The sequence below is a fragment of the Numenius arquata genome, chromosome 6 (genome assembly GCF_964106895.1).
Source record: "Numenius arquata chromosome 6, bNumArq3.hap1.1, whole genome shotgun sequence".
In the NCBI taxonomy this organism is placed as follows: Eukaryota; Metazoa; Chordata; class Aves; order Charadriiformes; family Scolopacidae; genus Numenius; species Numenius arquata.
The window spans coordinates 41115132-41134261 of NC_133581.1; the positions used below are offsets into that span (position 1 = coordinate 41115132).

At 55.3% G+C, this 19130-nt stretch overlaps 1 protein-coding gene across 2 annotated transcripts in view; it reads right to left on the bottom strand.

Annotated features, from left to right (window-relative positions):
* DGKZ (diacylglycerol kinase zeta) overlaps positions 1-19130 on the bottom strand; it is a 44792-nt gene that overhangs the window by 4876 nt on the left and 20786 nt on the right. Inside the window, exons 2-30 of one of the 2 annotated variants that reach the window (XM_074148434.1) lie at positions 18266-18374; positions 17481-17576; positions 16623-16700; positions 16233-16289; positions 14038-14106; positions 13523-13594; positions 13116-13232; positions 12952-13023; positions 12557-12652; positions 12193-12275; positions 11599-11659; positions 11091-11204; positions 10540-10680; positions 9952-10030; positions 9655-9710; positions 8535-8597; positions 8217-8290; positions 7994-8105; positions 7490-7689; positions 7082-7182; positions 6877-6956; positions 5714-5758; positions 5370-5439; positions 3457-3497; positions 2723-2913; positions 2159-2190; positions 1335-1378; positions 823-943; positions 263-299 (exon numbers count right to left, since the gene is read on the bottom strand). In XM_074148434.1, coding sequence (XP_074004535.1) covers positions 263-299; positions 823-943; positions 1335-1378; positions 2159-2190; positions 2723-2913; positions 3457-3497; positions 5370-5439; positions 5714-5758; positions 6877-6956; positions 7082-7182; positions 7490-7689; positions 7994-8105; positions 8217-8290; positions 8535-8597; positions 9655-9710; positions 9952-10030; positions 10540-10680; positions 11091-11204; positions 11599-11659; positions 12193-12275; positions 12557-12652; positions 12952-13023; positions 13116-13232; positions 13523-13594; positions 14038-14106; positions 16233-16289; positions 16623-16700; positions 17481-17576; positions 18266-18374 — 2511 coding nt within the window. The remainder of the gene's footprint in view (positions 1-262; positions 300-822; positions 944-1334; positions 1379-2158; positions 2191-2722; positions 2914-3456; positions 3498-5369; positions 5440-5713; positions 5759-6876; positions 6957-7081; positions 7183-7489; positions 7690-7993; positions 8106-8216; positions 8291-8534; positions 8598-9654; positions 9711-9951; positions 10031-10539; positions 10681-11090; positions 11205-11598; positions 11660-12192; positions 12276-12556; positions 12653-12951; positions 13024-13115; positions 13233-13522; positions 13595-14037; positions 14107-16232; positions 16290-16622; positions 16701-17480; positions 17577-18265; positions 18375-19130) is intronic. The other variant, XM_074148435.1, reaches the window with a different exon arrangement.

The window sequence follows — 19130 nt, forward strand, 5'->3', positions numbered from 1 at the left end:
TCCCCCCCAAACAGGGACATGCAGCATGTGTGGGTGGCAGCAAGGGACAGCAACTGGGCTGCAGCAGAAGCTTGTGGCGGGCTGCACGCTTGTCCAGGCAGACCCGGCAGAGGAGGGGGGCGCTGCTCAGGGACAGTCAGTCCAAAGTGGACTGGGAACCATGGGTGGTAATTAGAGCGAGGGCAGCTGATAAGTGCCCAGACAACTGGTCACCTCGCAGAGGGTCTGGCCAACAGGTAACACAAGTCAGTCAGCAACTTACTTCTCCTCCTCTGTGGCATCGAGGATTTCCGAAGGGGCTGTGGAGAGAAAGTGCAGGGTGAGTGAGACCCAGCTGCGGGGCAGAGACAGACCCACCTACTCCCCAGTCACACTCTTATCTTTCCATAGGGGCTGCTATTTCCATGCTGCCTGCAAAAGTCCTGGCTCCAAAGCACTCAGGCCAGGAATGGCATCCGAGCCCAGGGAAGAAGAGTTGTTGTAGACTCATCACAGAGAAATATAAATATAAAAATAAAAATAAAGCAGCCTGTATTTCAGTGGGCACTGCCAAAAACATCAACAGGTCAGCTGTCCTGAAGGCAGAAGCAGGACACTAAGAAACATTTCCAAGAAACATGCTGGTCCCTGCCAGGATGCAGCAACAGCCATGGGTCACCCTAGTACTGGCAGACAGATACCAGGGAAAGCCCATATGCCAGAAGGATGTAGCAAACCCAGAGGGAAGGGATCTAAACCCAGGATCACCCCCTCCGAGCTGAGGGTTGGGCTTTTCGGCTGCTGGACTCCTTTGCTAAGGGTGGCACTCTGGCCCCAGCTCACCGTTCTCAATGATGTATTTGACAATGTCCTTGCTCCCTGATTTGACGGCATGGTGGAGGACGGTCTGGCCTGAGGAGTCTCGCACCATCAGGTCTCTTCCAGCCTGGTGCAGCTCTTGGAACTATAGGATTGACAGATTGCTTGGGATGAGTTGCCTTTCCCAGCTCCAAGCCCCAAGCCCCAGCATCGCATCCCCGGGGTACCCAGCAGGTTGTGTGGATATTCAGGACCTGGCAGGGAGCTTTTTCCAGCTCAGCCACACCACCAAGTCCATTCCCTCTGTGTCCCCCAGGGGAGGAACACGGCTTCTTGCCAGGAGCCTGCCTGGTTTCCAGCCACTGGTCCTGCAGGAAGGCACTCAACAGGAGCTGCTCCAGGGCCATAGTGGAGGGCGGCTGGCAGAGCTTCCCATAGCCCGAGGGGAATGCCAGCAGAGCAGGCTGCCGGGCCAGCACCCACCACCCAGAGCCAGCCCTGGGCTGCACATCGCAGCAGGCAGCGGCAGCGCCTACCTTGCTGAAGTTGCCGCTCTTGGCAGCTTCTATCAGAAGGTCGTCTGAAAAGAAGGGAGATGGGTCGGGGTTAGAAAAGCCAATCTGTAATGCCATTTATCTAACTGGGGAGCCAAGGGTTGGGCACCTCAGGCTCAGCGGTCAGCTGGAGCTCCTCCAGGTGCTAACCCCTTGGTCAGACTGGTTTTACATGGCTCCCCCACCTTCAGGCATATAAGGGACAAGCCACAGGAAGGAGGAAGACCCTACATAGCCGGCGGCACAGCCAGACCTCAGCCCCAGGGAGGTGCACATGTAGGGCGAGCAGTCTCTGCCCACGGGCAGGTTGACTTGCAATGGAAGCAGGGAGCAGATCTCCTGGGTGTCAGCCAGCGGCCGAGATGCCTCTCACCCATGACTCACTCACACTTCCAGGCACTGGGCTCCGCTCAAGCTTCAGGAAACTCCTTCCATTTGCTCAGCTCGGTGAGGCCCCTGACCTTGCTTGTGCTCCCACCTCCTGAGCTCTCAGTCAGCCGCCAGAGACAGCCCCTCAACCCAGCCCACAACATTTGGCTCTGCAGGTGGGGGATTAACCCCTCGCCCACACCATTTCCCGCACGGTGGAGTCAGGAAGGCGCCTGGCTGGTCCACTCCACAAATCACTGTCAGGTCTCTCCTGCCCACCTCTGGGGCTCTGCGCTCCCACCTAGCACACAGACAGCAGGGATCCTGCCTGCACGTCAAGGGAAAGGACAGGCAAAAAAAACCAAAACAAAACCATGGCAGGATCCCAAAACAGTGTGACCTGCAAAGGTGTACAACAGGGGTGGGACAGGACTCACCTTTCTGCAGGAGGCAGCGTTCAGGTTCAGCGCTGGAAGGGAAAAAGAAAAAGGCGTTACTAACCCTGCCAGTCCTGGCAGCAGATCACCCAAAAGGGCACGCAGCGGGTGGAGGGAGAGCTGTGGAGAAGCTGCCCATGGCACTCCTCCAGCAGGCAGAAGGAGAGGAAGGCCAAAGGACTTTTCTGCTCTTTGGCCATGCCATCTGCTTCTTCTCTGATCTGAGTTCTTTCCCATTCCCACTCCCATTGCTACTGCTCCCAGCTCCACTGCTCACCCATACCTGAGGTTGACCTCATTTGGGCCAAAAGACACCCATGCCCTTTGCCCCATGAGCCAGGCACTGGAGCTTGACTCCATGGCTGAACCACCTGGTGATGCCCCACTGCTTCCAGCAGTGCTGGCAGAAGAGCAGGGAAGACAGGATGGCATCTCACTTCTTGATCTAACTCAGGGGGGGAGCCCCCCTGTAATATGGGCCAGGGATCAATGCTGTGAAGCCAACCCTGGCTCTCCCATCACTGTCATCTGTCCTGAGGTCCAGCACTTCCATTCCAGACTCACCTGGGGGCAGGAGAGGAGGGTGGAGAGGAGGAAGAGGAGGGGAATGCAAAATGGTCCCCAGTGGGTGTGGCAGATGAGTCAACGAGGTCAGGCATGGCAGGAGAAGTGCCCACGGTCTGGGTGATCACCAGCTCTGGGTCCAGCACATAGAGCTCATCCTGAGATATCTCTGTCACATAGTTGAGGTGCTCCTGAAAGACACAAGTCACCCCTCCTCAGAAGCAAGACCTACTTCTGTATAGCTTCATCCCCTCACATCCCATGTCTTGTAGCCCACTCGCTCCTCAGCAGAGCCATGGTGGCTCAAAGAGCCCTGGGACCCGTGCCTGGGAAGCCTCTGCGTCTCCTTGTCCTTTTCAGGCTTCCCATCTCCTGCTAACTCAGCAGATGACCCGTACATCTCATCTCCACATCCCCTCATTAAGACGACCCCAGTCAGTGGGTGCCTGGCCAGCCTTGCTACATTGCTATTCCTTACCCTTTTTGCTCTAGGGTCATGTGGGCAGCTACTAACCCAAGTCTCTATGCTTCCACCCATTCCCTTTCTGCGGGAACCTGGAGGTGCTGGGGCTGGTCCTGGGCCAGGCCTGTCACACCACCCCTCAGGGGATGCCACAGAGCAGGGCAGTGGTGCGAGACCTGCATGTCCCCAAGACTAAGCCTGCCTGTCAGTCCATGTGAACGCAGGACACCCAAGCATCTTCCCAGTAGATGTTGGGGACGATGACACTCACCTGTGCACGGTCTATCCTGTAGAACCGATCAGCTGTGGTTGCTGTAAGACAGGGACAGAGAGAGAGAGGGTAATTCTTGGCATGAGATGAGGGAGACTTTCCACCACCGAGTGCTAGTGAACTATCCAGCCACTTCGTGGCTTGCACAGAGGGCACAGCAAAGCAAACAGCATCCCCTGACCAGGAGCAGCCCCCTTCCCTTTGGGACCCTGCTGTTGTCTTTACCCTAGAGGCAGACTGTTGGGCCTGCAGACCACCATGCTCCTGTGCAACATGCCTTTGCTTGCCAGCTCCTCCTCAGTGACTCCTGACAGGGAAGGCAAGAACACAACTAGCTGATGCCATGGCCTTTCTGGGGGCTTTTGAGTGCTCCAGTCTTGCAATGTAGGATTTGACCGGGCAGATGAAACTCAGGGCTGTGCAGCATGTGTCTCAGCACTCACTTGCACCAGGTGAGGAATTGTCCCAATTTAACATGATGCACCTTGTTGCAGAGCACTAAGAAATGGGGGCACTAAGCTGGGAGAAGAGGGAGTGCAGCTTCCCGTTGACTTGACTGTAACGTCCCACAGACCACCACAAGGCCGTGTCAGAGCTTGTGACTGCCAGGTACAACAAAGCACGCTGCCACCAGTTGTAGATCCAAGCATCCTGTCTTCTAGGACAGCAGGAGAGCTTCAAACCAGCAGCCAGCTTGTTGCTGGCAGCAGCCTGCCCGAGTGCATCCCTCTGCTCACCCGCTTCCTTAGAGAGGAGCTCCTTCAACACCAATGGAACAAGCAGCTCTGCTGGAGCCAGACCCACAAAGCCACCACCCCTCGGGGGAGCAGGGAGGGGCTGGGGACTTATGGATGGCATCACCAGGGGAGAGCAGGACAGGCAAGAGCACAGTGCCAGGATAACTGGGTCCTCACACAGGGTGGCATTTTCCCCACATGTCCTGCAAGCTGGTGCCTGCCCAGGTGAGGTTGCTGCAGGTGAGACCCTTGGGGACCTGGGGAATTATCTCCGCAAACAGAAGAGGGAGAGGCCAGAGCAGATGAGAGGAGTGAAAGAGACCCGTTTATCCTGTCCTGGCTGGAGATTTACAGCCAGGGAGCTGCTGCTGAAGGCCTGTAATTCGTCCACTTGGATGAGCCTGCGCTATCTTGAATGAGTCTCTGGCCTCTTCCCTGACACATTTTCCTGAGCCCAGAACCTGCTGATGTGAGACTGGCAGGAGGAGGGAAGGTGGTCCTGGTAGTGACACCTGGGAGCAGCAGCGCCAGCAGCCCCACACGCAGGGCTGGAGGCCCGAAGGGAGAAGTTGCATCCCTTCTGCCTAGCACAAGGCTTCCCAGGCCCACTTTTAAACCCATGGCTGTGCTCTGCTGTGCTCTATGCCATGCTACTGGGAAGTCAGGGAGATGAAGTGCCACCAGCAGTCATTTCTCTTGGCCAGCTTCCAGAGAGGAGAGCTCTGGAGCCCCTTGGTCAGTGAAGGCAAAGGGAGAGGAGAAAGCTACTTTCAGGCAGGAGAGAAGAATCAGCTGGAGCCCAGCAGGGAGCCTGCTCCCATGCCACTGGGATACTCATGGTGAGCCTTGCTCCCGGTGTGCTGGAGCAGGGGGCCCCCTGCCTGCATGACACAGGAGAGCAACCCCAGCAGTCCCACAGTGACGGGACACACATTGCCAAGCTGCCTTCAGCTCTGGGGGCAGGAGACCAGCAGACACTCCTTGCTCCACTCGTGGTTAGCAGCCAGAGGCACAGCCTGGGGCAAAGTACTGCTGCACTTGGCCACAAAGACCCCAACATCCGTGAGTCTCAAGTCCCACCTGAGTCTCACTGGCTTGTCACTAAGGGTCTGTCACCTCACCTCCCCTCCCAAAATTCAGACACAGCCAGTACTCCCAGGGGAAGATAATACTCACAGTCTAGGAAGCACCACTTGGGCGACAGCTTCTGGGATGACAGCATCTTTGGTTTGGCTCCATCTCCCTCCTGTATAAAAAAAAAGAAGAGGATAAAATCATGTCTCTTCTCCTCATCTCTTCTCAGAGCATCCCTTGTGCTTTGGGAGGTCCCTGAAGACATGGAGGACCACCGGTGCTTAGATGGAAAAGGGAACTTGAACACGGGCACAGCACACAGCAACGGGGAGCAGCACGGGACAGACTGGAGCTCACTGGAGAGAAATGCCACAAGATGAGCCCACAAGACTGGCATGGTGGATATGACAGATGACCCTGGGAGGATGGAGCGAGGCTATACACACCTGAAAGAGCAGGCGCTCTAAAGCAGAGGGCTGCGGAGGGAAGTCCTGCAGAAAGGCAAGGTTAGCCGTTACAGCTTTTGCCTGGCTGGCCCTCCAGCCCCTCTCTCATCCCATAGGGGTTTGCTTAACGTGCTTTCATATCTGGCTTTACACACTGCCTGGCCAAGGTCCCTGGTCCCTGCCCTGCTTTGAGGCCAGAGCACAGTGGCTGCCCAAGAAGAAAGAAGAGGTAAACTGAACTGACCGAGGAACACCAGCTTGAATGCACAGCTTTAGAGGTGCAGGAGGTTGCAGAGGCATCAGTCTACCAGGCTGATCCCATAGGAAAGCGTTACCCTCTGAGCCTGGGAGCTGCTAGCCATGTGCCTGTCTGCATGTCCTCATCAGTGTCTGGGCACAAGGTGGGCGGGGGACAGGCATGCAGAGCAAGAGGCAGATGCCAGTGTGCCAGCCTGGGCAAGCAGCTCTGCAACTCAACCCTGCAGGACACTACGCACACGCTGGGTGGGATTCCCTCAGGCACAAAAGCCACCTAACTGGGGACTGAGCAAGGTCACTTCAGTCTTCTGGGAGAAAATCAGAGTGAGCAGTGTGGCACCAGGAGGCACACTGTGGGCTCAAAAGGCATTGCTCACCAGGAACAAGGGTTACACAGCCCGTGTCTGGGTCATGGACATGCGCTAGCACATTGGCAGGAGCACAAAAGCTGGCACTTTTGAGAAGAGCTGGAGGGGGACAACCCTAATCCAGGCACCTGGTGGGGGCAGAGCTGTGCCAGGAAACATGGAGCCCACAGAGGGCCGAAGGAACACAGCACGGCAAACAAAGGGACAGAGGAAAGGCCTCCCCAAACACCCAGGGGGTGATAGGTCCCCATAGGATGTGTGCTGGCTTTTTCCACTGCCCCATAATTTTTCTGAGCCACTGACACTTTGGGCTTGCAGAACAAGCAATGCTGAGAAAGAAGCTGCCAGAGAAGATGGAGCAACAGGCCATCCAGCTTGGGATCCTGCCTCCACCATGTGGTGAAGGCAAACCATGACCTGCTATGAGAAGCAAGAGCATGTGTGTTGGTGCATGCAGGTCAAGGAGGCTTAGAAATCCCTGCCTTGAGCCCCTCTGTCCTCGGCATCCAGCCATGACCACTTCCCACGCAGTCTTACCTCTTGCAGCCTCTCAATTTGGGTCCGGCACAACTCCAAGTCGCTGTCTCCTGGAACCACGATGATCCCCAGTGGCACAGCTGCATGACAGGGCACAGACACAACTCAGGGAGCAGCCTGTGCCTCATCCCCAACACCTCACACAGCTTAGCTGAGACACGGAGACCACAGCTCCCACCCCCTGGTCACTCAGCTGGTCACTCACAGGCTTCCTTGAGCTTTTCCTTGTCGTAGTGCAGTGCCTCGTAGTCACGCATGCTAATTCGGCTCACCCGGATCCGCAGCCGCTCAGGTACTGGCTGCTGGCTGGGTGCAGGGGAGAAGGAAAAGGGAAGGGATCAGAAAGTGACAGTCTGCGTTCTCCTTATCCCACTCACCCCTCCAACACAGACAAGAGCATAGTCTTGTGCACAGATTGGGTTGGGGAGCTTGGCACCAGCCGCTTCCCCAGCATCAAGGTCTGGCCATACTTCTGTGACCTGACCCCTTCCCAGGCCCTCCTTGAGAGAGGATGGAAACGCCTCTGGGAGTGATGGATCAGTTCCATATCCCTTCCCCCTCCATCCCATTCTGCTTTGGAGAGGAGGTTGGCAGATTGATTTGAGGAACCTACTCATTGAGCAGAGGCATGGAGTTGCGCCGCTTGGTCTTCTGCACCATGTTGGCTTGGTTACGCAGGGAGATGTGGATGCAGGAAGCCGCTAGCTTGCAGGGTTCTCCATCTACCTGCATGGGGATGGCCTTTGACGTGGTGAGAACCACCTGCCGGCACTGGCACAGCCGCTCCCCATGGCCACCGACCTGCAAGGCAGCCTGTGAAAGTGTCCAGAGTGAGAACAGAGCATGGACTGAGGGGTGTATGGGGGGAGCACCTATTGTCAGCCAGATGTTGCAAGGAAACCAAGTTCTGAGAGTCTCAGGCCCGATTTCAGTGGGAAGGGATTCACAGAGACCAGGGCTTGACAGCACCTCACCTAAATCTCAGAGAGCAGACACTGTCACACAGGCCAACACCACAAGTCCGCAGGAGAGAAGCTGGGGGGTTGGCTGATGCCCAGTCAATGGGATCAGTCACTCCCCTGGTTGTTAGCTACAACTGGCAACAGCAACAACTCACCAGGGACGTCATGGTGAAGCCGATAACTTCAATGCAGCCATCATCATGGCGCTGTGGCTCAAAGTCATGGTGCTCCCCAGGATTGCCCCAGGGCATGGTGCCTGCACAGTACCTGTGAAGGGATGGTGAGCAATGAATGGACAGGCCCCCCTCAAAACCATGCCCATCTGTGGCATGGGGGTAAGGAGCCCAGCGCATGAGGGCAGGTCCTGGGGTTGCTCACCTGGGGATGTTCAGGAAGACCAGACACTGAGGCTTCAGGTCCTGGATCTTGGGGGTCAGGTCTGTCCCATCGCACTGGAGACAATACAGGGGCATTCAGGCTGCTGTAAGGGGGGGACCTGGCCCACTGTACCCACTTGGGAAGAAATGGCCTCCCCCTCTGCTCCCCACAGCAACTGTCCTCCAAGCCAGGGGAAGCTGATGACCCCACAAACACATCCTCTCCCCAACCCTGAGATATTTAGTGTGCCAAGGGACTGCTCCTCACACCTCCACAGCTCACTCCCCTCCCTGGCCCAGAACACCCCTGCATACTCACAACCAACTTGACGTGCTTTGCCAAGTCTTTGGAGCTCCCAGTGAGGAAGTCAGAGAAAGCCGTCTGCCGAGGCAAGAGACAGCGTAAGTGCCCAGATGTTCACCAAAATGAGCAGCCAGGTAGCCTGCCACCAACCTCCAGACCTCAGCTGCTGAGAGGAGCAAATCCCTTCCTTGTCCACTGGCAGAAGCCCTCTTCTCTCCCCCCTCCCAAAACAACCTGATCCATTCCTCTGGCTGTTTTGCCTACCAAAAATCTTGGGGCACCTCACAGCTTCAGTAACACCCCCCAGTATTCCCTTGCCTGCTTTAGGGAAGAGCTGGCAACGTGGGTCTCCTCCAGTGAGAGACTCGAGTCACAACAGACAAATTCAAGCTGTAATGAAGTACCATTAAACAGAGCTGATGTGACCCCATCTAGAGATAGCAGGAGAGACAGCATGGCCTCTCTTACACAGACCCTAGGGTCCCCTTTGGGTTTAACTGTACAGAGAAGAGAGGAGACACAAACAGGAGAGATGTGAGATGGTACAGAGCAGCCCTTGGCCTTTAGTACTGCTCATATACCGGTCACCCAGCCACCTGGGTAGGGAGGTATATTGAGGATGAGGGGATGGACAAAGACAACACTGAGACCCAAAGCTCTAGAGGTGAGATACAGGAGCGTGGCAGAATTATCCAGGGAGCTGTAACTGGTGCAAGGTATAAAATAAAAGACTGAAGCAGTGTGTGGGCTCTATGGAAAGGCTTCCCATTCCTCTGCAGGGGGGACAGCCTGCCTCCCCACAGCTCCGGGGAGGTCCTGCCTGGGTGACTGTCCGTGAGCTGGAGAACAAGAACAATAGTGGCAGAAGATCAAGACAGCAATTGTACCGCAGGCCAGAGAGCAAGCTGTACCGCCAGCAGCACTTGCAGCCAAAGAGGAGCTGTGACTCCCAGGGCTGCAGCCTTTCTCCAGCACCTCTCCAGCTTCGGGGAGGGTTCAGCTTGGGTGCACACGAAGGCCCATGTAACTCAGATGAGTGAGCTGAGGGTGCGGATAGGAGCTGGGGCCATGTCTGTTCTCCAGCTGACGCTAAGGCTGCTATGAAGGCATGGCCAGATACCCTCCACGCACTCACCCCAGCATAGAACATTTTATTCCGAAACCGGCTGTTGAACTTCTCTGGGTTGGCCTCTAGGGAAAGGAGAAAAAAGTCCAGGTCATTGGCCTGCACATGGAAATACTTCACTTGCCAGCTCTCCCCAGACGCGGCTTTCCAGCCAGCCTTGGCCAGGAGGCAGCCCCCAGTTCTCTTCCCATGCAGGCACCCCTGGGGCAATCCTCTCACTCACTTTCCCAAGGAGCATTTTACAGGCCCACCTCTGGGGCACCCCCTAACCACAGACCCTGCCCCAGCCCTGCCCAGCCCCCATACCTCGGGATTCATGGAACTCCAACGTCACCCGTGCGTCAAAGCCAAGGCTGAAATAGTTATTAAAGACATCCAAGGGGAGCTGAAATGGAGGGAGGAATAAAGATGAGGCTGCTAGCGTGTGGCCACGGCAAAGACAAGCTCAGGCTCTAGCAGAGCCATGCACCGTGCTCACAAGGTTGAAGGCACATGCACCGTGCCTTCCCCCCAGGAAAATACAGAGGTCACCAGCATGAGATGATGGAATGGCCCCTGGCTCCTAGGGGTACACCATATGGCCCAAGGGGACACGCTCTGCTCTTCAAAATACCTTCAATCACCCATGTTTCTGGCTAAAGAAACAGTCTCAGAGGGGACTGGGATTAGACCTGTTGCAAGCTATGGTTAAAAATGGCTGGCGGACGCCTAGTTCTGATCTCTCCATGCCTCACCATGAGTGCCATGGGTCAGGGTCATGAGGAGATGAGTGGAACTGGAGCAGGGAAACGCCAGCCCAACACCATAGTCCCAGGTGCTGGGGCTGCCTGAGCCAGTGGAAGGAGAAAGCAGACCCTCAGTGCAGGGAAAAAACACAGAGAGGAGGTGTCCCACCTTCTCAGTGGCTGCCTCATCCTTTTCCTCAGGGTTTGCATCAGGGTTTGGTTCCACATGTAGGTTCCAGCGATCAAGCTGCACAATGTTCCCATCTTCCACATGCGACAGGATCTTGGACAGAGGCTCATCTGTGTAACCCTGGTGAAGAGCAGGACTTCATGAGACTCCTACCTGCCTCCATCAGAGATGCCTTCTTCTTTGGGATGACATCCCAGAGCAAAGGATGTGGGAAAGATTGACTCTACTTGCATGTGCGACAAAGTGGGACTTTAAATTCAAAACAGTATCTCTTCCTTCTAAAAATCTCCCAAAATTTGAAATGATTGCTTTGTTAATGTTTTAATATTATAATAACCTAAATCAGAATAATTCAAATGTCAGAAGAACAGTGGCATCCAAATGGGCACTTATTTGTTGGTCTGTATTTAGGAAAAGTCAAAGCAGTCAAAGCACCTAGCCGCTGCAAATCTCCATCCGTGTGTCGAACCACGGAGCTGGAGTGCTCAGCCCCCCTCTGTCAGCAGTGGGCTCTTGTGCCCATCACTTACCCCACCCCAGTTCAGTGTCCTGGCCAAGTCATTCCCTGTCCCCAAAGGTAGGATGGCCACAGGAGGAGGTGGGTTGAGGCGTAACTGGTCCAGAATGGAGAGTATCCAGCCCACCTGTTCAAGCAAGAGAGGGCAAAGAAACAGTCGGCTATTTCAGGGACCGGCAGGCAGTTGGAGGTGACTCAGAGCACTAGTGATGGCAGAGGGGGAGAGACAAGGTCCCCTTAGCCACCACCGAGGCTAGTCACAGTCTTTAATGCACCAAATGGGTGCTGTGGGAGATACCAGTAACCCCAGTGAGGACACTGGCCCCCAAAAGGGCCACAAATCCAGACATGCCACAGACTAGCACTCCCTGGAGCAGTGCATGCAAGGGACCCACAGTATCCAGTGCCACCAGCTGGAACAGGGACACAGTGTGCACATTTTGCTCCCGTTCTGTATCACAGTGAAGGGGGCTGCTGCTGGCACTGGAAAGGCCTGGGTAAGAAGGGGCCAGGGGACTCACCGTGCCGTCTCCCCCGCATGCCAGGATCCGGAGGTTGTGGACCTTGCGGTACAGCTCCAGCCTGCAGGGAACAGTCAGGGTGAGGAGGGGAGGGAAGAGGCACCGAAGGTGTTACACAGCAGCTGCAGGGCTGCCTGCTCTGGCAGAGCCCTTGGCATTCACAAAGCCACCTGTGTGTCTCCCTCCCCATCACTGCACCAGTTCACAGCAGTGGGCAAAGCCACAGTAACTTTGGTTTCACCAGCTCTTGTGGATGAAGAGCAGGGTGTCCACAGTCCATGTGCATGTAGATAAACCAAAATGCAGCAAGCAGACAAGACTCACGTGACATTAATTGAACATAATGAACTAGGTCTGGGAATCTCACCCCACAGCTGGTCTCTTCACCACTAGCCTTAAGATTAGACCAGCCCTCTGGCAGGAAACACTGGCTGACCACAAGGTGTCCTAGAGAGGCCTCCAACTCATTGGAATTGTCTTTGCACAAGGCAGCTATGGAGCATCAGGCCTCTGCCAGCCATGGGAAGAGCTCTGGGGAGGGCTCTCTGAGGCACAGATGGGAGAGAGAAGGGTGCTGCCCCCATCAGTACTCACGCCTCCTTGGGTCCACCCTGGCTGAGGTCGAAAACTTGCCGTGGGTTGAGATACCACATGAAGGATTGGATGATTTTGGCTCCCTGTGAGGACAATAAAGACTTCAGCAGGGAACAGGGAGTTCCCAGAGGACAGAGGGAAGAAGGCACCTGGTCTCGAGGACAGACCAGGACAACGGCATTCCGGGGCACTCAGGCAAAGCCTGGCCTAGGTAGGAATTGATGGGCAACAAACTGGCATCACAGAGGTTGCCTTGCCTCTTCTGCAGCTGAGACTTTACCAAAACTATACTGAGTTCTCAGCAGCCAAAAGGCAATGCCCCCATAGAGCTGCCTTCTCAGGGAGATGTAGGACAAGGCCATACCTGATTCCCACCGCTCTTGGGATTCACAAACACCAGCAAGGGCTTCATGAGAGGAGCTGGCATGGGCTTGATCACAAAGGGTTTCCACCTCCCTTCCTGCAAGAGACACCGCAGGTCCTTCAACACACCCGGGGAAATGCAAACTCTCACCTCCTGCTGAGTCCTAACATCACACATGTTCAAGAGTGGGAGGAAGAGAACATCCCAGCCACCCTGTAAGCCTTATACCTTGGAATTGCCCTGCCAGCAGGCACCCTCTCTCCCTCCCTCCACCTCACCCTCCTTAATCTCAGCACACTCCCCGCAAAGCCCCCTTGTTTCCCAGACCTGTTCCTCACTGTCCAGTCCCTCCGCCCTTCCAAGACAAGGTCATCCCCTGCCCCCTCATCTCTTACCTCGGCCCCCTTTTTGCTGGATTTCCTCTTGAATGACGTCCTTTTCTTCTTCTTACTAGATTTCAGTGGATTCTAGAGAGAAAAGAAACAAACACAAAAACTCCATGAGGAGCTGCTGGGCAAACAGGAGTTGTGAAAGAGCCACAAGAGCTGAGGTGAGTTACCTGGGGCCGCCGGACCCGCAGAATCCAGGTGGGAGGAACGACGACAGCAGCGTGAGCCCCCAGCGAGCAGGGCTCTTCGATGTGTTGCAGCATGAAACAAGACACTTTGCTGTGATACTGGGGAAGGAGAAAACTGAGCTGTTCAGTTTGCTGGGAACAACTGTCCTCTCCTCCCAGCTCCCCCATGCCAGTGCAAGGAATGCCGGAGGAAACCATGCAGGAATTTTGTAATGGGAAGGCAATGAGAAAGTTTCTCGTAGGAGCTCCCAGCTACCACAGTACAGCCTCTCCCAGTAAGAGAAGCTGATAAGGGCAGGCTGCAGAGAAGCGGCTTGGGGAGTCCCAGCAGAAAGCATTAGATGCAGAGCAGGCTGGTAAGACATTCGTTCAATGGGGGCTGTGCTCACCGCTTGCTTACACCAGGAACAGCTGATGGCTACAATCTCTTTACTGTGGAAGGCAAACTTCTGCTGGAAACCCTGTGAAGGGAAGGATAAGAGGCTTACGGAATTCCCTCGCAGTTTTCTACCATCCAACAGGACTTTTCTACCACCAGGATAGACGTTACAAAGAGTGTGCCTGCAGCTGGAGCCCTCCAGATCCTTGTCAGATAGACTCATTCACCACTATGGCACCAGAGAGGTTGCTGTGCTCTGCAGGGGTGTTCCTATTGCCCAAGGAATGCGTGTCAGGAAGACAGTTCCTTCCAGGATTGATTGGACCCAAGGGAAGAACAACTCTATGTGGGAAGCACTTATGGAGTGCTTCTCTGTGCAAAACAGGGCATGCATCGTGGTGTTGCTGTATGTTGCTGCTGCCAAACAGGAATGGTATGCTATCTCTGGTCCCCAGCCCTGTTCTTGTCTCTGGTTTGACCTTAGCTTTCCTTCAGGCTGAGAAAAAAACCAAGATACCTTCTCACCTTGCCACACTGCCGGCATTTCCCTTCCTGCCGTCTCCGGTGTACCCAGTGATGTCGGACAACGATGGGCTAAAGGGAAAAGAAAAAGAAACAAGAAGGGAGTGAAAGGCCCAGTGTGTGAGGAAAAGCAGGAATAGGCAGAGGAACGGACCCGGGCCTGCTCTTGCAGCAAGCCCACTGCTCACATGCACCAGTGCCAACCCTCTGGGAGAAGGCGAAGCCAAAGAATCAGGGGGCAAGAGGCCAAATTAAGGTGCTCAGAGAAGAGGGAATTAAAATCAGAAAAAAAAAAAAAAACCAGGAAGGAGGGGAAGGAAACTATAGGTTGAGAATCACACAAAGCAAACCCAGCTGAGAGTGGGCAAACAGTAGTGTGGAGTGCTGCTTTTGCCATAAATCACATCTTCATCCCTTAGTATCTCTGCTCAGATGCCCCCAGTGTCAGGTGAAAAACATGCTGGTGGAAGGTGTGAAAATCCCCAGGGAGACACAGTTTGCGCCCAGAGCAAGAAGATGGAAATGCTTGCAGCTAAGCAGAGAACTGCCTATCTCCACATTCCTCGAGGAGAGCAGCAGCCCCATAGACCCCCACATCCAATTCCCCCTGCTCTTCACCCCACGACAAGTCCTGACAGGCTGCCTCAGCCCCTGCCTGCCCGTGGGGAGGGGAGCAAGGCTGCTCGCAGGCACCTTCTCCCTGCCTGTGGGCTCACGGTAGGTGAGGGCTGGGACTTGCAGGAGCGATGGTGAGGGGGTCAGAAGTTTTGCAACGAAGTACCACATTTCCTAAATCCCACCCTCCTCTCCCACCCTCCTCTTCCAGCCCTGGATTGCGAATGGCATTGCAGGGAGGGCAGCAAAGAGAGAAGAGGGAGCATGAGTTCACAGCCCAGCGCGGTAGGGCCCAACACCCTGCTCGTGGCAGCTTATTGGATCATGATGATGATAGAGGCAGAAACTGGCAGGAGATTTGGGTCAGCTGCAAGGTTGCTTGCTCTGAGTACAGCACAGGGGAGAGGATGAAGAGTCCTGTTGGCTTTAGTGGACATTAATCCAGTGGAAGCAGAAGGGGGGCTATGTCCTGAGCTCAGCTCTGGGTCCCACCAGGCACATGTAGGGAAACCACTGACCCTGAAGGGTCCCTGGCAGCACAAAGGCCAGAAGAGCACCTTTCTAGGGAAAGAGGCAGGAAGAACCCTTGGGGGAACTGAGGAGTATCAGAAAGACAGGATGGAGAAGCAGCGTTTGTGAGTAAAGGAGAAAAACCAGGAAAGGGGAGGGAGAGACAATTTGTAGAGGTCGGAGAGGAGGAAAATAGTGTGAGCAGAGGCTGAGAGGGACTGACAGAAGTTGTCAGCGGAGCCCAAAAAGTAAGTGAAGGACAAATAAAGGAGCTGAGCTAAGAGTGACATGGAAAGGAGGGCCGCATGGCGGGAGAGGCAAAGGAAGAAAGAAAGGTTCAAAGTGATGTTGAAAGCTCCACCTTACCAGGTGACACTGGCATTTCTGAGCAGGCAGCCCTGAGTCTGAGTACCTACCCCCTACTGTGTCTGCTGTGCCATCACAAACACAGTGGCCCATGTCTGAGCCATCCAAACCCACTCCAGAGCACCACATGGGCTACGCTGGCTCATGAAGCATGAAGGCTGACACGTGCTTCTACCAGTGCAGCTGAGCAGAAAGGTCCCAGGCTACTGCTTACACCCAGGACATTAAAATGTGGACTAAAGGGGTCTGACAGCACTGCTGTGGGCATTTTCCATTGCTACCTGGAGTACTTGGGGCACCCAGGTCAGGGCTGAGCGATAAAGCCAGAAGTGAGCCCGTACTCTCCCCTCCCAAATTGTGAGAGACTTGGGGACCTGCTGTTTGCCACAGCCTTCTCTATTTGCTTGGGGACCAGCACAAGTAGGGGGAAAAACCTCTCCCAGGAAACAAGTGTTTGCAGGTTCCCTCCATGCAGAAACAGGAGCTTTAGAACATGCAAACCAGCACATGCAGAGTTCTCACACCCAGTCTGCACTGCCGCCTTGCAAAGAAACATCCCTTTTACTGCACCATCCCCTTTGAGCCAAGCGGGAGCATGATGCCTGCACTCCAAAGGGCAATGGGCTGGCAGGATATGACACCTTTGCCACCAAACTGGGAAGGTGAGGCGGGGCAGATGTGGGCAGTGTCCAAGGCACATCTCCTACCTCCCGTACGTTCCGGGATCCCGACTCCCTGAAGGAAGGTTTGCAGCGGAAATTTATCTGTGGATTGAACACAAGAGGAATCAGTAAAACCATCATACCGGCAGGAAACCTGGAGGTTTTTTTTACTATTGCAGGCCCAGAGCCTGTTTGGTGCTTGCTGCAACCCGCTCCTCCCCGCCATCTCTCTCTCACTGAAAAAAATGGGCCTGGGATCCCAATCACGTTGCTAGATGCTCTTTTTGGTATCGCCTCCTCAGATGACCCCTCTTCACAACGACACATTGCAGCTCCCAGTCTTCTTCTGTTTCATTCCCCAAGAGTAAGGGCTGGCCAGGAAAAGGCTGTTACAGCTTTGCAAGCCACATAGAAGGCTTAACAGACCCCACTCACCTTCTCCAGCTGTTCGATGCAGGGTGTATGCACTACGATTTTGCAGGCTGCACACTTACGCCTGGAGAGAGGTTTTTGCTGGAGGACGAGAAAAGGGGAGGAAAAACATGTATATGAATAGCAGCGTTCAGAAGCTCAGCCTCCCCTCACACTTCCTTCACATTTTTCAGTATGTGGAACAAGTCCTACAGGAAAGTTATATACAGCTAGATCCCTTTGCAAGAAAAGGCATCTAAGCGTGTGCCTAGAGCAGATGCTCTCAAGTCTGTGACAGAGCAGGGAGGTGCTCTCCTTCTGCTTAATCAGTCCTTGGCCTCTTCTGACAGTGCCTGAGAGCACCATGGAAGCTGGTCTGGGGGGCACTGGGTAAGCCCTGTGGGCAGGCAGAGGATGGCACTAGTGCTCTGTGTCCACACCACGAGCAGGATCGAGTCTGCAAGCCAGGAGGGAGAACTGCAGCAACCCTGTAAGGTCTGTGCTGCCTGCAGGGTCAGGAGGCAGCAGGCCTGGGTCGCCAGCGCTCGCTTTTTTCCTCTACTGAAAGGTCTTTCCAGAGAAGCTGGATTTGGATTCTCCCTCTCAGGGCGTGATATCCCAACAGCCTCTCCCTGGAATATCATCACATTGCCTCCGGATGAGTTGGCAACCCACTGCAAAATGAGCACCAGCAGAAACTGGGGACACAGCCCTCCAGCATGTGGAGGCAGGAGGGACACGCTCCCCCCGGTTTGGTAGCCCCCCAGGCTCCCACGTTTTCCCCGGCAGCAGCAGCAGGACTTTGTGGTGTCCCCGCCGGGTGGCAGCACAGCCCGCATCGGTGGCCCCTGCCAGGGAGGCGGGCGACCATAGGTGACTCACCAGCAGCTTCGCCATACAGTTCTGCTCCCCAACGTAGCAGAAGTCCCCAGAGACATTGGTCTCAAACCAGATGTGCTCCCCATAGACTGCAGTCTCCTGAAAGGTACAAGACAATGTGTTTCTCTGAGATGGGCATCCACACTCCTAAAATGCTTTGTGTGAGGGACAAGACACTGGGACAAGGCTGGGGGGTTGGAGCTAGGTGTAGGCTCGGAGACAAGATGCACAGAATAACATTTGGACAGAGGAAGCCTCACAAAGCTGCTGTCACAGCTCACCGGTCGGAAATGAGAGGGGCACAGGAAACCAGCTCCAAGACCCACAGGCCAGTTGCAGTGTCCTGAGCAGGGGGGCTGCTTCCATCGCCCTCTAAGAGAAGGCATCAGGACTAATTCAACATAGGGGACTACCCTGAAACAACTTCTCTTCTACGGCCTGAGGATGAGGCTTAAAACCCATCAGGCTTTGCCTGCGAAGGAGCAGAGGCTTGCTCCTGCTGCTTGGCCCCAGCCACCAGAAGACCTCAGCTGCCAGGAGCAGACGACCTGGCAGTGGAGTAGCTATGCCATCCTCCCAGGAACCACCTGTGCCTGCACAGCCTCTCCTTGCAGCATCAAGAGTTGCTGCCAGCAGCACAGACGCTGGCACCAGCTGGTGGCAACAGTGGAGGCCATAAATGTGTCAAAGCTGAAGTCACCTGGGAAGCCTCAGCCTGGGAAGAGCCCGCTGCTTCTTGGCCAGAAGCCCATTCCATGCAACACCCAGCAAAACATGCTGTAACTTACGCTCCAGTCCACAGTGTTGCGTATCTGCCTCTCTGAGTCGCTCCTCAGGGCTAGTGCAGGGTTTGGCTGGGCTACCATGTGCTGGAGGCTGGACTTGGCAATAGCTTTCCTGGAAGACAGAAGAGGGCAGGCTATTAGATCAGAGGAGGAGGAATATGTGCAAAGCACAGCATGCTTCTAGGATGGATGGTGAGGCTGGACAGAAAAGCATCTTCAGGACCAAGTGGCTGGAAATGAGGTGAAACCCCAGCACCGCTGGCTGAGGAGTGCCCCCTCCTGTGAGGCAGCTCCATGGGATGAAGAGGTGCTGGCCACGTTGCTGGGCTCAGCCAAAGACACCTTGCACTGGGCAGAAGGTACAGCCTGGGCCTGCTGGGTCAAAGCCCTCGGGGACGACAGGTCCATTGCAAAACAGCCTGGGACACCCCACCAAGCTCTGGTGGTGGGGCTGCCTTTGCAGGGACAACCTGGAGCCCTTGCCCCACAGAGGCTTCCTGCAGCTCTCCCACACCAAGGCACCTCAAAGCCTGGGGTGTTTTTGGTCACCAGTACAGCCAGCTGGAAAAAAAGCAGCTGTTTGTTTAGGGCAAGTGAGGTGTGCTAGGGAGGAGGAAAGGAACAGCAGAGCCAGCCAGCTGGAGACAGCGTGCACCTCCAGCCCACAGCCAGGCCTGCCACCTTCCTTTCAGACCTGTGCTGGCAGGAGGGGATGCCTGCAAGCCCTGGGGGCTGCACCGAGAGCATCAGAGACAACGCTGGCCCCGGGTGGGAGATGCTCAAGGGACACGAGCAGCACTGTGAGACACAGATCGCAGCCATGGCCAATGGCGCAGAGCCCCTTCCCTCCTTCCCCACCGAACCTGGG